The sequence below is a fragment of the Suncus etruscus genome, chromosome 16, assembly GCF_024139225.1.
Source record: "Suncus etruscus isolate mSunEtr1 chromosome 16, mSunEtr1.pri.cur, whole genome shotgun sequence".
Taxonomy (NCBI): domain Eukaryota; kingdom Metazoa; phylum Chordata; class Mammalia; order Eulipotyphla; family Soricidae; genus Suncus; species Suncus etruscus.
The window spans coordinates 74,140,480-74,156,676 of NC_064863.1; the positions used below are offsets into that span (position 1 = coordinate 74,140,480).

At 41.8% G+C, this 16,197-nt stretch overlaps 1 protein-coding gene across 1 annotated transcript in view; it reads right to left on the reverse strand.

Annotated features, from left to right (window-relative positions):
• WDFY3 (WD repeat and FYVE domain containing 3) overlaps nucleotides 1–16,197 on the reverse strand; it is a 301,877-nt gene that overhangs the window by 19,642 nt on the left and 266,038 nt on the right. Inside the window, exons 56-60 of the mRNA XM_049790238.1 lie at nucleotides 13,716–13,807; nucleotides 13,279–13,491; nucleotides 10,120–10,267; nucleotides 1,643–1,797; nucleotides 572–730 (exon numbers count right to left, since the gene is read on the reverse strand). Of these exons, the coding sequence (XP_049646195.1) occupies nucleotides 572–730; nucleotides 1,643–1,797; nucleotides 10,120–10,267; nucleotides 13,279–13,491; nucleotides 13,716–13,807 (767 nt within the window). The remainder of the gene's footprint in view (nucleotides 1–571; nucleotides 731–1,642; nucleotides 1,798–10,119; nucleotides 10,268–13,278; nucleotides 13,492–13,715; nucleotides 13,808–16,197) is intronic.

The following is a 16,197-nucleotide window of genomic DNA, read 5'->3' on the forward strand; positions in this document are numbered from 1 at the left end:
ATGACTTCATCATAAATCTACCACAATGGCTTAATTATAAATGGATTCTTGCTTTAGTGAAAGTGAGGTACACAACAGATGATAAAAGTAGTTAGTTATAAAATCATCACTGGATCTAATAAATAAATTCATGAGCTTGTAATGCCCTTAAGCATGCAATAAATCAAAAGAAAAAAAAAATAAGATCAAAGATTAGGAGTCCAGCCGAGTGAGAATCGCCCGAAAGGCACATATGAATCAACAGTAAATACAATTTGGTTTGCAAAAATTCAATTTACACTAATTTTTTCAGAAATAGCTACGTTTTTAAATAGCTTCAAGAATATATTACCTGAATGCAGATTTTGAATACATTTTTAGAGGACTATATTACTGTATCAAAGACTGATTGAATTTTGCTACTTCTTGGGTGAACCCATTTCTAGCAGACGAGCCTATTTTGGGGGGAGCAGAGGAGTTTTGTGACTCAGTCTGCGGCTCCTTGGAATGAAGAAAGATTTTCTGTTCCTGCAGAGTGTGAGCAGCTGAATTGGGCTGTGGCACAGACCTCTGCTCCTGGCCCCTCTGTTACCTGTTTGAGTGTGAGGCTCTTCGCCTTTTCCTTTGAGGTTCCCATCTCCCACACACACACCACTGTGCTCGTGCTGCCTGTGACCACCAGCTTGGGGTTGGGGCAGATGGCGCAGACTATCTGGCCCCACTCAGACAAGCACTCATAGACGGTCACTGCCTGCAGAGGGAAACAGACCAAGATGCAAGATCAGCCGGCCTTTTCTGAGCCACAGTGAAGAGACCAAGCATACAAGGATTGGGGTGATGCTCCCACCTCCCCTGGTGCTTGGCTATGGCTCTGTTTGTTACACCTCTCAGTCCTTTATGTGGGAGAGTGATATGTAGGTGGTGTGCCAACTTGTGGCAAAGGATATGTTGAGGATGGGGGCAGGGGAGGCAGAGGGCAGCATGGTGCCATTTTTTCAGGGAGAACAATGACCCACGAACTATCTTTCTGCCTGACCACTGACTTCTATGGGTATATGGAGTGTTCTGGAGGTGAGCAAAGGCTACTTCAGAATCACTGCCCCAGGGAGGGAAACTATGGGTGCAAATAGGTATGGCACTGTGACAAGTGGGCCCTATTGTGATTTTCAGGGTCATGCTTCTGCTGAGGATTAAGTAATTTAGTGACCTATTTCATTCTCTGAAATAGAAATAGAAATGAAATAGAAACTACCAGCATATGAGTTCCAGAGGAGGCTTGTCCTGCAGGAAACAAACTTCTTGCCTATGAGTTCTTTCATCCTGGTGGATGCCATGAGGCACTGTTTCCTCTACAGAAGCAGCTGACAAGCCCATTAGGCTTGGTCTACCCACCCTCTTTTTTTTTTTTTTTTTTTTGGTTTTTGGTTTTTGGGTCACATCCCGCAGCGCTCAGGGGTTACTCCTGGCTTCACGCTCAGAAATTGCTCCTGGCAGGCTCAGGAGACCATATAGGATGCCAGAATTTGAACTGATGACCTTCTGTATGAAAGGCAAATGCCTTACCTCCATGCTATCTCTCTGGCCCCATACCCACCCTCTTTAAAGAGGAACCCAGACCATGCAAGAGCAAGACCAAAGAGTGAACAAGAAAAAAAGTGCAAACCTTGTCTGATTCATAATTTCCCAGTCTGCAGCTGAGATCCGCATAGCCCCATGCAAAGGTTTTATTCCAGGCAGGTGGGATGAGAACTTTATTCTGCTCCACTGCAAGGATGCCTTTATCTGTACATACTATTTGTCCCACAGGCTCTTTGAGTTCTAGAAAACAGACCAGCACATTTGTACAGAGATAGGAACTTTATTACCTTCATGGAGACAATGACCTCAAGTAGTTGCCTCAAACTCTCACCTGAAAACAAACTAACCTGAGTGGTTCTGTGTGGCTTCTCAGGCTGTGGACTCCAACATGTACAGGGGTTCTTTGTGGGGTTTTTTTTTTTGGGGGGAGTGATACCTCAGTGATGCTCAGGGTGTTACTCCTGGCTCTTTGCTCAGGAATCACTCCTGGCAATGCTTAGGGGACCATATGGGATGCTATCGATGGAAGCTGGGTTGGCTGCATACAAGGTAAACACCTTACTCACTGTGCTATTGCTCGACCCAACACATTGGAGTTCTGTCTCTCTCCAGGCTTCTTGTCTTGGGACATTTGGATTTGAAGCCCAGTGATCAGGACTTCCATCCCACTAACAGGCTATATGTGATCGGGGTTGCACCCCAGATTGCTGTCTAATCTGGGCCCTCAGCAAGTTGTAACCAGCCCTAACCAGAAGGAAAGTACAGAGGTTCTGGAGGGCCAGAACTTGGCTGGCCACAGCAGTGTGACAGCATCCTCTTTAGACAGCGACAGGAAGAGTCATAAGGCAGTGTGTATGAGGAGACAAAGTTGCTGAATTCAGAAGGGCAGACTATGATGCTCCAATGTTGGGATTTGTGCGAAAACATTATAACGTTGCAAAGCATTGTTTTTTTCATTTGAAGAACAAAAATACCTGAAAAAGTACTTGCAGATAACTTACAACATCTTCAGATAAAAGTTATGGTTTTTAGCTGGAATCTCAAAAAGCAGTCGTCTCACTTAAAATGACAGAAGGCACATACATAAGTATGGCCTAAAAAAAACTATTAAAGGTAAACTAAGATTTTGACATTTTAGGCAAATGTATTCCCTAAGCTCAAGCACATGGTACCAACATATGTCACAAGCATCTCCCTTCCTGAGATGTGGACTTCCATATTTTGATACTATTATACTGGGATATGTACTGGGGCTCTCTCTGCCTTTGGAGGAGCCTGTCTTCTTTCTTGAATGCACAGTTTTCTCTCTATCTCTCTCATTACCAGAATTTTGAAAGAAAACTTATTTATTTATAAAAAAATAGATTTTGATATTTTAAGCTTTGTTGTCTTAGGGGGTAGATGGGGTATAGAAGTCTTTTTGCTGCAAAACATCCCACAGGTGAAAAGAGAATGGGGACTTGGGTTTATGCATCCCACAGGTGAAAAGAGAATGGGGACTTGGGTTTATGCAGGATATGTTTGCAGGCCTAAAGCTGTGAGTTTGCATCCCAGGATCATCCTATATGCTAAGCATGATCCAAAAGCAGTGTTCAAAGTCTGGATCACCACAAAGTGACCTACTCCATCATTGCAATAACAACAGGCAAGAGAAAAATATATACACACATCTAAAACGACTAGAAAATGCCTTTCCTATCCTGAAACTCTGTGCACACACATGCCAGCAGCCTGGAGAGCTCATTCTCTGTCCTGCACTGTTGTAGCCTACCCCCAGGTCAGGTATTGAAGGGTCTTACATCTGTCCATTCTCTAAACACAATTACATGGACACTAGTTATCCATTACTACATACATCTCTTATATCAAAGGAAGGTGGGATGTGGCCCTCCTATTTCTCAAGACAGTATACATTGGTAAGTATCAGTAATTCAATGGAGGAACAAGTTGAAAATTTTCTGGGCATACTCAAATAATACAGTATGGTACGGAAAATAACCTGAACTGAGGAGATCAACAACCAAACTTAAAAAAACGTGCTTGTTAAGAAGTTGGAGAGCCCTGTGACATCAGGCTGGGAAAATCTACGAATCTACACCTGCCCAGTGGGGTCCGACTGTGAGAAACTGTGAGTGCTGCCTGTGTGTGTCTGTCTCCTGTCCTGTCTCCTGAACGTCTTGGGAGTGGGCTGAAAAGGGTTCAGAAAATTTGCTCTCCCAGAGGTGCATTCAAGGGCCTAAATGCCAAGGAACTGCTTCCAAATGTGAAAACTGGATATAAGCTATACTTCGCAGAAGGCAGGTCCCGTTTGTGATGTCAGGCTGGGAAAATCTACGAATCTACACCTGCCCAGTGGGGCCCGACTGTGAGAAACTGTGAGTGCTGCCTGTGTATGCTTGTCTCCTGTCCTGTCTCCTGAGCCTCTTGGGAGTGGGCCAAAAATAACCTGGAAAATTTGCTCTCCCAGAGGCTCCAGAAGAGCATGCCGCTCTGCTTTGCTACACGGCCGTGTGCTTCTTGCCACAGCAAGAAGAAGAAAAAAACACACTAAGAACTGTGCTGAATCACTGAAGCCCAGCAATTCTCCCTGGACTGTCTTCTCTGCTGCATGCTCGGGCCTAAGATTTGGTCCTGTATGAGGCTTCATCGACAGAGGACTCCCCTTCCTTGGAGGCAAATTGACCCACCCAGAAGGGGTAGATAGAGCCAGAGGAGTGTGGCCACGTACATCATTTAGCCAATAAATACCACCACAACATGTAGAAAAACCCACAATACAAGTGTGATAATGGGGAAACAACACAGGCAAGCATCAGGCATAGAAAATGAAGATGACAATTCTGATGACCAGAAAACGGCCAACCAACTAATCAATCTCTCAGATAAGGAGTTTAGACAAGAAATATGGAAGATGCTCAAAGAACTCAAAGAAATCATGAATCGAGTTGAACAGAACACTAATAAGAACCAAGAAAATATGAAGACAGAAATCACAAACTCCAAACTGAAATAACATGTCAAATAACAGGCTTGAAAAACTCAGTAAACGAACTAAATGACAAAATGGATACGCTCTCCAACAGGGTAACAGAAGCTGAGAATAGAATTGGTGCTATGGAAGATGAAATAAATAAGAACTTCATATAGTGGGAGAGATTGGAAAAAAAACTTAAGGCAAACGAACAATAGAAAAATTAGTCAAAGAATGTGAACAAATGAAAATAGAAGTCTATGATAAGCTCAACAGGAACAACTTAAGAATCATTGGAGTCCCAGAGACCCAGGAAGAAAATTTCCAGGAAGAATCAACAATCAAGAACATCATTAAAGAGAAACTTCCAGAGCTAAAGAATATATGCGATCAAATCCTGCATGCCCAAAGAGTACCAACCAAAAGAGACCCCAGAAAAAATACCCCAAGACACATCCTAGTTACAATGATGAATCCCACAGATAGAGACAGAATTCTGAAAGCAGCAAGATCAAAAAGGAAAATTACATTCAAGGGAGCATCCTTGAAATTTACAGCAGACGTGTCACCAGAAACACTCAAGGTCAGAAAGCAGTGGTGGGACATAGTGTCAAAAATCAATGATGAATGCTTTGCCTAGTATACTGTACCCAGCAAAATTCACTTTCAGGTTTGACAGAAGAATACATAGTTTCACAGACAAAAAACAGCTCAGAAACTTTAGACTCAAACCATTCTTAAGAGAAAAACTGAAAGACCTAATTTAAGACAAGACTGACCAAAATACACACCAAATTTCAATATCAAGAAGGCATTACATCCCAGGACAATTCTTTCTCTCAATGTCAATGGACTAAATGCACCAGTTAAGAGACACAGAGTGGCTAAATGGATCAAAAAACTCAATCCAACCTTCTGATGCCTACAAGAAACGCATCTGAATAGTCAGAACAAGCATAGACTCAAAATAAAAGGCTGGAGAAAAATTATCCAAGCAAACAACACCCATAAAAAAGCTGGAGTGGCCATACTAATATCAGATGAGGCAAACTTTATACTCAAAAAAGTTGTAAGGGACTAAGATAGACATTTTGTTATAATCAAGGGGTATGTAGAGCAGGAAGAAATCACTCTTCTAAACATATATGCACTGAATGAGAAGCCAGCAAAATATTTAATACAATTGTTGACTAATCTGAAAAATAATATCAATAACAACACAATAATTGTGGGGGACCTCACCACGGCTTTGTCAACACTCGATAGGTCAACCAGACTGAAACCCAACAAGAATATACTAGACCTGAGGAAAAAAATGGAAGAATGAGGCCTAGTAGATATATATAGGACACTCCATCCACAGAAATCAGGATCCCATGTACATGGGACATTCTCCAGGATAGACTTCATGCTGACACAGAAAACATACCTCCATAATATCAAGAGGATAGAAATTTTGCAGGCTACCTTCACTGACTACAAGGCTCTGAAATTATATGTGAAGTACAAAGGGACACAGAAGAAAAACTTTAATACCTGGAAGTTAAACAGCCTCATACTGAATAACCAGTGGGTCTGAGATGAAATCAAAGAGGAAATCAAAACTTTCCTGGAAGCAAATGATAATAAAGACACAAACTATCAGAACTTATGGGACACAGCAAACGCAGTACAGAGAGAAAAATTTATAGCTTTGCAAGGACACATCAGGAAGGAAGAAGGGGCCTACCTGAATATTTTAATGATGCAGCTCATAGAATTAGAAAATGCTCAACAAAAGAACCCAAAAATAGGGAGACAGAAGGAAATAACAAAGCTGAGAGCAGAAATCAACGAAGTGGAAACCCAAAAAACAATCTGAAAGATCAATGAAAGTATAAGTTGGTTCTTCAAAAAACTAAACAAGATTGATAGACCACTGGCAAACCTAACAAAGAAAGAGACAGAGAGAAACTTGATAACTCGTATTAGGAATGAAAATGGAGAGATCACTACTGATATGGCAGAGATTCAAAGGGTAATCAGAAACTACTTTGAGAAACTCTATGCCACTAAAAATGAGAACCGGGAAGAAATGGATAAATTCTTGGACTCTTATAATCTTCCACGGTTGAATGAAGAGGAGGTAGCATATCTAAGCACCCCCATCACTATTGAGGAAATTAAAACGGTTATCAAATGTCTGCCCAAAAACAAAAGCCCAGGCCCAGATAGATTCACTAATGAATTCTTTCAAACTTTCCAAGAGGAACTACTACCAATCCTGGCAAGACTCTTTCATGAAATAGAAAAAACGGGAACACTTCCAAATAGACTTTATAAAGCCAACATCACCTTGATACCTAAAACAGACAGAGATGCTATGAAAAAAAAAAATTACAGACCAATATCACTGATGAATGCAGATGCAAAGATCGTCGTCAAAATCCTGACAAATAGAATTCAATGCCTCATTAAGAAGATCATCCACTACGATCAAGTAGATTTCATCCCAGGAATGCAAGGATGGTTTAACATCCGTAAATCTATCAACATAATACACAGCATCAACAACAACAAAAAAAGTAAAAATCACATGATCATATCAATAGATATGATCTATCTTTTCTCTGCAGAGAAAGCATTTGATAAGGTCCAACACCCATTCTTGATCAAAACTCACAGCAAGATGGGAATGAAAGGATCCTTTCTCAATATACTTAAGGCCATCTACCACAAGCCAGTGGCAAATACTATCCTCAATGGAGAAAAACTAAAAGCCTTCCCTCTAAATTCTGGCACAAGACAAGGCTGTCCTCTCTCACCACTCTTATTCAACATAGCACTGGAAGTACTTGCTATAGCGATCAGGCAAGAAAAAGATATCAAGGGAATCCAGATAGGAAAGGAAGAAGTCAAGCTCTCACTGTTTGCATATGACATGACACTCTACTTAGAAAACCCTAAAGAATCTACCAAAAAGCTTCTAGAAACAATAAAGTCATATAGCAAGGTGGCAGGCTACAAAATTAACACACAAAAATCAATGGCCTTTCTATACACCATTAGTAATAAGGAAGAAATGGACATTAAGAAAACAACCCCATTCACAGTAGGGCCACACAAACTCAAATATCTTGGAATCAACTTGACTAAAAAAATGTGAAGAACCTATACAAAGAAAACTAGAAAACTCTGCTCCAAGTAATAAGTGAGGACGTGCAGAAATGGAAACACATACCCTGCTCATGGATTGGCAGGATTAACATCATCAAAATGGCAATACTCCCCAAAGCACTGTACAGATTTAATGCGATCCCTCTAAAGATACACATGACATTCTTCACAGAAGTGGATCAGGCACTTTTGAAATTCATTTGGAACAATAAACACCCTAGAATAGCTAAAGCAATCATTGGGAAAAAATATGGGAGGAATTACTTTCCCCAACTTTAAACTTGACTACAAAGCAATAGTTATCAAAACAGCATGGTATTGGAATAAAGACAGGCCCTCAGATCAGTGGAATAGGCTTCAATACTCAGAGAATGTTCCCCAGACATACAAGCACCTAATTTTTGATAAAGGAGCAAAAAATCCTAAATGGAGCAAAGAAAGCCTCTTCAACAAGTGGTCTTGGCACAACTGGCTAGCCACTTGCAAAACATTGAACTAGACCCCCAGCTAACGTCATGTATGAAGGTAAAATCCAAATGGATGAAAGACCTCGATATCAGACCCAAAACCATAAAATATATAGAACAACACAGGCAAAACACTCCAGGACATTGAAACTACAGGCATATTCAGGGAGGAAACTGTACTCTCCAAGCAAGTGAAAGCAGAGATTAACAGATGGGAATATATTAAGCTGAGAAGCTTCTGCACCTCAAACGAAATAGCACCCAGGATACAAGAGCCACCCACTGAGTGGGAGAAACTATTCACCCAATACCCTTCAGATAAGGGGCAAATCTCCAAAATATACAAGGCACTAACAGAACTTTACAAGAAGTAAACATCTAATCCCATCAAAAAATGAGAAGACATGGACAGACACTTTGAGAAAGAAGAAATACAAATGGCCAAAAGACACATGAAAAAATGCTCCACATCACTAATCATCAGGGAGATGCAAATCAAAACAACTATGAGATACCACCTCACACCACAGAGATTGGCACACATCACAAAGAACATGACAACAAACAGTGTTGACGGGGATGTAGAGAGAAAGGAACTCTTATCCACTGCTGATGGAAAGGCCGTCTAGTTCAGCCTTTATGGAAAGTGATATGGAGATTCCTCCCAAAACTGGAAATCGAGGTCTCATACGATCCAGCTATACCACTCCTAAGAATATACCCTAGGAACACAAAAATACAATACAAAAATCCCTTCCTTACACCTATATTCATTGCAGCACTATTTACCATAGCAAGACTCTGGAAACAACCAAGATGCCCTTCAACAGATGAATGGCTAAAGAAACTGTGGTACATATACACAATGGAATATTCTGCAGCTGTCAGGAGAGATGAAGTCATGAAATTTTCCTGTTCATGGATGTACATGGAATCTATTATGCTGAGTGAAATAAGTCAGAGTGAGAGAGAAAAACGCAGAATGGTCTCACTCATCTATGGGTTTTAAGAAAAATGGAAGACATTCTTTTTTTGTTTTTTTTTTTTTTTTTTTTTTTTGGGCCACAACCAGTGTTGCTCAGGGGTAACTCCTGGCTGTCTGCTCAGAAATAGCTCCTGGCAGGCACAGGGGACCATACAGGACACCGGGATTCGAACCAACCACCTTTGGTCCTGGATCGGCTGCTTGCAAGGCAAACACCGCTCTGCTATCTCTCCGGGCCCAGACATTCTTGAAATAATAATTTTCAGACACAAAAGAGTTAAGGGCAGGAAGTTACACCTCACCTCATGAAGCTCACCACAAACAGAAATGAGTTTAGTTAGAGAAATAACCACATTTTGAACTATCCTAATAATGAGAATGTCTTAGGGAAATAGAAAGCCTGTCTAGAGTACAGGCAGGGGTCTGGTGTGGAGGAGGGAGATTTGGGATATTGGTGATGGGAATGTTGCACTGGTGATGGGTGGTGTTCTTTACATAACTGAAACCCAAACACAATCATGAATGTAATCAAGGTGTTTAAATAAAATATATATAAAAAAAGAAAAAAACAGTAGTTGGAGCAATAGTACTGTGGGTTGGGTGATTCTCTGGCATTTTAGATATGGTCTCCCGAGCACCACCAGGAGTGATCCTGAGTGCAGAGCCAGGAGGAAGACTGAAGCACTGCCAGATACGTCTCACAAACAAATGAACAAATAAACAAACATGTTTTTCAAGAGGAAGGCTGGGAAATGGGCTTTTGGGAAGGAACTTGGGAACTCTGAAGAGGGATATTGAGATATTGAGATCAGTGCTGAAACCTTGTATATCTAAAACTCAACTATGAACAAAAACAGTGTTTTAATTTAAAAGTAAATCTAAATAAAATCGCTAAAAAGAAAATCTAGTATTTAGTGACTCATGGGAACGAAATTCTAGAATTTACTAAAGATTTTGCTTATTGTTGAAAAAAGTATGCTCACCTTTCACAGGTGTTAGAGAAGGCCTCAAGTTGTCCAGATGATGGAAAAATATCTTGTCACTCATTAACCCTGGTGGGAGAGAGATTCCTGAGTTGTCCCCGTTGAGTCGACTCCTCACTCGCTTTGGTGGATGAGGCTTCTTAAATAACTAGCATGAGAAGGGGAGATACATTAACGCTCATAGTCCAGAGCCCTTTTCTATGCCAGACACTGCTGCATCTCCTGAGCACCATGACTGGTAGTGGGTACCAGGCTCCTCTGCTTTACTCTAGAGGAGTTCACAGAGGTCAGAGCAGGCTGCCAGGAATAGGCGCAGATTCCATTTCTATTAGGAAACTGGTGTTTGAGGAAATCTTAAATGAAGTGAGTTCTAAAATGAATGTAAGCCACTTTCTTTGTGAACCTGAAATTGAATTTTTAGAGAAAAAAAGAGAAGTCTTGTATGAAGAAAGGCGATACATTGTTGGGGCTCAAATATTTAAATATCTTGCTTCTATTTAATAAAGGTAGGGTACAGGGCTGGCTTTTATTATTATATTCTACTCCATGTATATTTTTCGTTTTTCTTACTCGTATGAGAGTATGAAGTAGTATAAAAATATTTCCCATTGTGAAATACAGTGGTTTAAATGAGGGATGCTTAAATCATCATTGACCCCCAAGAATAGGAAGGAGAAATAAAGAATCAAGAAGAGTAGGGAAAAGAGGCAGTCGGGAAACAATGGGGCACTGGGGTCATGGGTGTATAGTGGCAGTACAGGGAAATGCTAAGCCAAATATACAAACCAGAGAGTCAATAGCACTGAAGTCAAGGGACACAAAATTTAAATCAAACTTAAAAAGGTGACTGTCGGCCACTCCCTAAAACTTTCTGCAGAGATAGCAATCTGACAAGCTCCAGGTATGCTGGTATTGAGCTGATAGCACCAACACTTTTTGGAGTGAGTAGGGCACTCTTACTTCTGATGTCAGTTCCAAGAAAACTGGCAGCCATAACCACACCTATGTAAGCCACAGCATCAGCAATTATAGGTTTGAATTGCTGGACCACGCAATAGCTTTTGTGGCCATGTGACAACTTCATTTTGGGAACACACCCAGCTGTGCTCAGGGGTTATTCCTGGCTCTCCACTCAGGAATTACTCCTGGGGTTTAATCGGTTTTACTTGGGGACCATAAGGGATGTCAGAGATCGAACCTATGTTGGCCATGTGCAAAGCCAGCCAGTACCCTAACCACTGTACTGTGGCTCTGGCCCTTTACAACTATGTTTTGTGAGATGCCAGAAATGTCCTAGTAATATGCTAGTATTCAAACAATGTGCCTTATACTCAAATGTGAAACAAAAATTTTGCAATAGCACTGGGTCTCAGTATTTTTGTTGCGTGTTTCTTTTACACAGGAGACAAAAGCAGGTCATCTCTGCATCAGAATCATTCAGAGACGGAGTTTAGCTATGATGATTCATCAACTGGGAATCATGTTTACCAACAAGCATTTTGCTTCAGAAGTGAATAAGGTCTACCTGTTAGGGGACTGGATACATACAGAGAAGAGGTCTTGGCCTTTCTATCTACAAAGACTTGCCATTGTTCTGTGTCTTCAAATCTGGTCAGACAACAAACAAGGAGGGGTCAGGGAGCTGGCTCCAAGGATTGGAGCATGTGCTTGACATGGGAAACCTGAGATTGATTCCTGGTACCACATGGTACCTGAGGAAGTGTGGACATGAGCTCTGGACATCATGTCAGAGTCTAACACAAACACTACTACTCCTGCACTCAAACAAGCAGAGGGCTTGGAAGAATGCAAAAGGAAAGATTGTGTGCTTTGCATGTGGGAGGGCTGGGGTTCATCCCCTGCACCACCTGGCCCCCTGAAAAGCCATAAATATCCTTTCCTCAGACAAACAATAACTCCTGAGATCCAGAGAGAGCTAATGCAGGGACAGAGAAGTGCAGCATGGCAGAGTGCAGAGCCTGCTGGGGTAGACAGTATCTGAAGGCTAGAAAAGCAACTATTTCAGGGTGAACAAGATCCTCTGGATGCAGACGCTTACCCTGAGTCTCTATTTCCAGGTGTCCCACAACATGTACTGTCACAGCCTATATCTACATCAATCAGCTTCTCAAAGACACCACTGTCTATTTCTTGATCTTGTGGGTGGTCTTGGGCACTTGCTGGTCCCCAATCAACAACTTTGTAACTTTATCTCAGAGTGATTCAATTAGGAAAATAAAAAGATTAAAAAAAAACCAACAACACCTTAAGCCTATATTTGACTATATGCCACAAACTCATCAACCATCTGCACAAATATTACACAATTTAACAGAAGAAACCAAACAGGGGCTAGAGTGACACAGCTGGTAAGGTAGTTTGCTTTGCACGCAACTGAACCAGGTTCCATCCCTGGCATCCCATATGGTTTCCAAGCATACCAGGAGTAATTCTTGAGTAGAGAGCCAGGAGTAACTCCTGCACACCACTGTGTGTGGCCCCCCAAAGCCAAAAACCAAAAAAAGAAAGAAATTAAATAGAGGGTTGGTAGTATAAAGAACAAGAATGCATTGTTGGGCCAGGAGAGATAGCACAGCGGCGTTTGCCTTGCAAGCAGCCGATCCAGGACCTAAGGTGGTTGGTTCGAATCCCGGTGTCCCATATGGTCCCCCAGGCCTGCCAGGAGCTATTTCTGAGCAGATAGCCAGGAGTAACCCCTGAGCACCGCCAGGTGTGGTCCAAAAATCAAAAAAAAAAAATGCATTGTTTACATGTGGGAGACATGGGATTGATTCCCCTAAAGTACATGGTCCATGACTCCGTAGAACAAGTAGGCTTGAGAGTATGAACCTAAAGCACCACTGTTTATGACTCACAATGCTCCCAGCAGAACTTCCAAATCCAAAGTAACTAATGCCCAGGAGTAGAGCTGAAAAGGGTGGTGGTATACATTATCACGCTTGAATTCTAGCTTATAAGCCCCAAGTAAAAAAGTGATGTTGCCAGACTCATTATGCATCAAGATGTCAGCCCGCAGAAGTGGGATGAACATCTCTGGGAGTGATCACAGTGTATGTACCTTCTCCCCTCCCTGCCCCAGTACTGCTGGGGAGCAGCCTGTACACCACTACCACAGAGACCATTGGCAAACATTCGTACCTGCTTAGGGATCTGACCGAAGTTGTTAATGAACCCGATGGTGGCAGTTTCCTTCAGTGGGTCATTGATATTGTAGATATCTACCTGCCCTTCATAAAAAAGATGATGGAAGACGTTTACAGCTTCGACCGCAGCAGGCCCTTGCTGTTTGTAGCCGAAGATGAGGTCAATCCACTCGTGCAGATGGGCACTCACATAATCACATTCCAAAGCCTGCAAGGGTGAAAGCCAGTTTCAGCCGCTGAGTGACATACACAGACTGGTTCAGAAAGTGCAGGAAGGAGCCAGTAGAAAGGAAAATGACTACAAATCACAAAACCACCACTTGCAATGGAACCAGTTGGGTAAAATGCTGTTCAGCAACCCCTCACTGACTTCAGGTAAATGACCATTCAGAACCCAACCTCTGCTTAAAAGTGTACTGTAGTGCCTGTTACCTCTCGGTGCACTCGAATGAATTCTCGCGGGTCCCCTTTTGCCCAGGGTGGAAGGATAACATCACCAAGCTTGGTGCCATTTTGTTTACAGCCTGTACAAATGATACATGGAAAAGGAGATGAAAGACTGGTATAAGCAGTGATTCAAATAACAGAACAACAAACAGTGGCTTAGATTCATTATAAGAACTATAAAATCACTAGAAGGGATGCCAGGGCATGGAATGGAAGTCCCCCCCCCCCCACATGGCTCCTTCCCACAAGAGACTTTTTTAAGTGTTTACAAATCTAAGGAGCACAGCCCTAATCAATGATTCCAGGAAATATGACACGACACAAAAAATAAATCTGGTTTCTTCTCTCCAGCCTCCTCAGAGGCAAAGTCTTACTCCAGGACGGATGATAGACATAATATCTCTGAACTTTAATTGATCACAGGTCTCTTTGTATGCAATGTTCATCTTTTGAATTTGAAAGAAAAACAATGAAGATTCAATACCTTGGAAATGCTCATATGGAAAGGAAGCTCAATTAACAAGTAGTACAAAGTCCTATTTTATTTGGATGCTTCTGGAGTGTTTTAAAACTCGATGTGTCAAGAATTAAGTAGTACTGAAATTTCTTGTTTTAATGGTTGGACATATTTGTGTCCTTCCCAAGGAAATTACTGGAAGGATATCTAACTCCTCAGTCTTTGTTTTTGATTCACCTTTATTTAGAGGAAACAGAAGTCCAAAAGATTCCTAAAGATTAATTAATATATGTAATAAAGTATTTAATTAAATAATTAATTAAATGTAATATGCCTTAATACATGTAGTTTCTCTTATTTTCAGTTTTTAAATTTTTTCAAGTTCTGAAGACAGGTATTTCACTGTAAGAATTCTTACTTAAAAATTATAAAAGGGAGCCCCCAGGGGTTCCGGCGTGCAGGCGGGAGGCGTGAGTGAGGAGAGGCCTGAGTGAATTTCTGTCCCTTTGCGCGGTTTGGACTGCCCCCCCCCCCCAGGGACCCCTGCATGCCAGCCGGAGAGGGTCCAGTGACCCCCTTCCCCCAGGTAGGTGCCTAGAAAGGCAAGTTGAGCTACCCGATACGGGAGAGATAGGGCCAGCCATCTGGACTCGCAGGTGACCTAGAACAGTCCACCCCCCTGGACCCTGGAGTGGACCAGGGACTCCCCAAGGGTGAGGACAGAACCCAAAGTGTTGGACTGAGGGAACCCTTCAAGGGAGGCGTGGAGGGGGCGGAGCCCCAGTGACTCCCAGAGAAAGGAAAGGGGATTGAGAGCTAGGCTCAACAGCGCCAGTAACCATTGTGGCCAGGAGTGGAACTGCACCACTGACACAAATAAGGAGCAGAAAGGGACAAGACCCACAGCAGGAAGGCTGCACTCTAGGTAGCAAAGGGGAGGAGAAAGGGCTAGGCTCAACAAACTCACCCAACAGGCCCCTCTAGAAACACCTTCAGGAAGGGGACCAAAGCAGGCCAAAATTAGAAGCCACAGCACTCCAAAATACACCATTAAATACAAAGAACAATGCGTAAAGCAAGGAAATCGCTAATAATTGGAGACACCATGACAAATCCTATCAAATTTCCAAGTCCACCAAAGCGCACAGATCCACGGGAAGAAGACCTAAAAGCAGTCATGAGGAAGGAAATGCAAGAATTACTAAAAGAATTAAAAGAAACCCTAACAACCGAATATAAAAAATCCATGGACGAACGAATCAGCCAAATTAAAGAAGAAATGTCAAAGAACATGAGAGAGTCCATACAAAAAGAAGTGAAGGAATTAAAAGACAAGGTAACAAGCCTTACGAGCAGAAACACAGAGTTGGAGAAGCACATAGAAGAACTCGAAGGAAAACTGCAATCAAAAAATGATCAAGAAACCAACAAAGAAATAAAAGGCAAAGCACTGGAAGGAAAAATCCAATATCTAATGAACAAGGACAAAAGAAACAATCTAAAAATTGTGGGTATACCAGAAGGGGAGGAAATAGGGAAGGGGGTAGAACAGGTAGTCAGTGAGATAATAACAGAGAACTTTCCCACCCTCTGGAAAGACAATTCAGGACAAATCCAAGAAGTCAAGAGAGTCCCTAATAAAATAGACCCCAATAAACCCACACCAAGACACATAATAATCCAAATGGCAAAAAACAAAGAGAAAGAGGAACTCCTGAAAGCAATAAGGGAGAAAAAAAACCTCAAGTACAAAGGAAAGGACATAAGAATCAAACCAGATCTCCCATTTGAAATAATTCAAGCAAGAAGACAGTGGAATGACATATTTAAACGACTGAATGAAAGAAATTTCCAACCCAGGGTCCAATACCCAGCAAAACTATCATTCATATGGGAGGGCAGACTAAAAACATTCTCAAACATGAATGAACTTGAACTATTTGTGCAAACTAAGCTGATCCTAAGCGACTTACTCAGAGAAGAATTACACAATCCAAACCCCCGATTGTA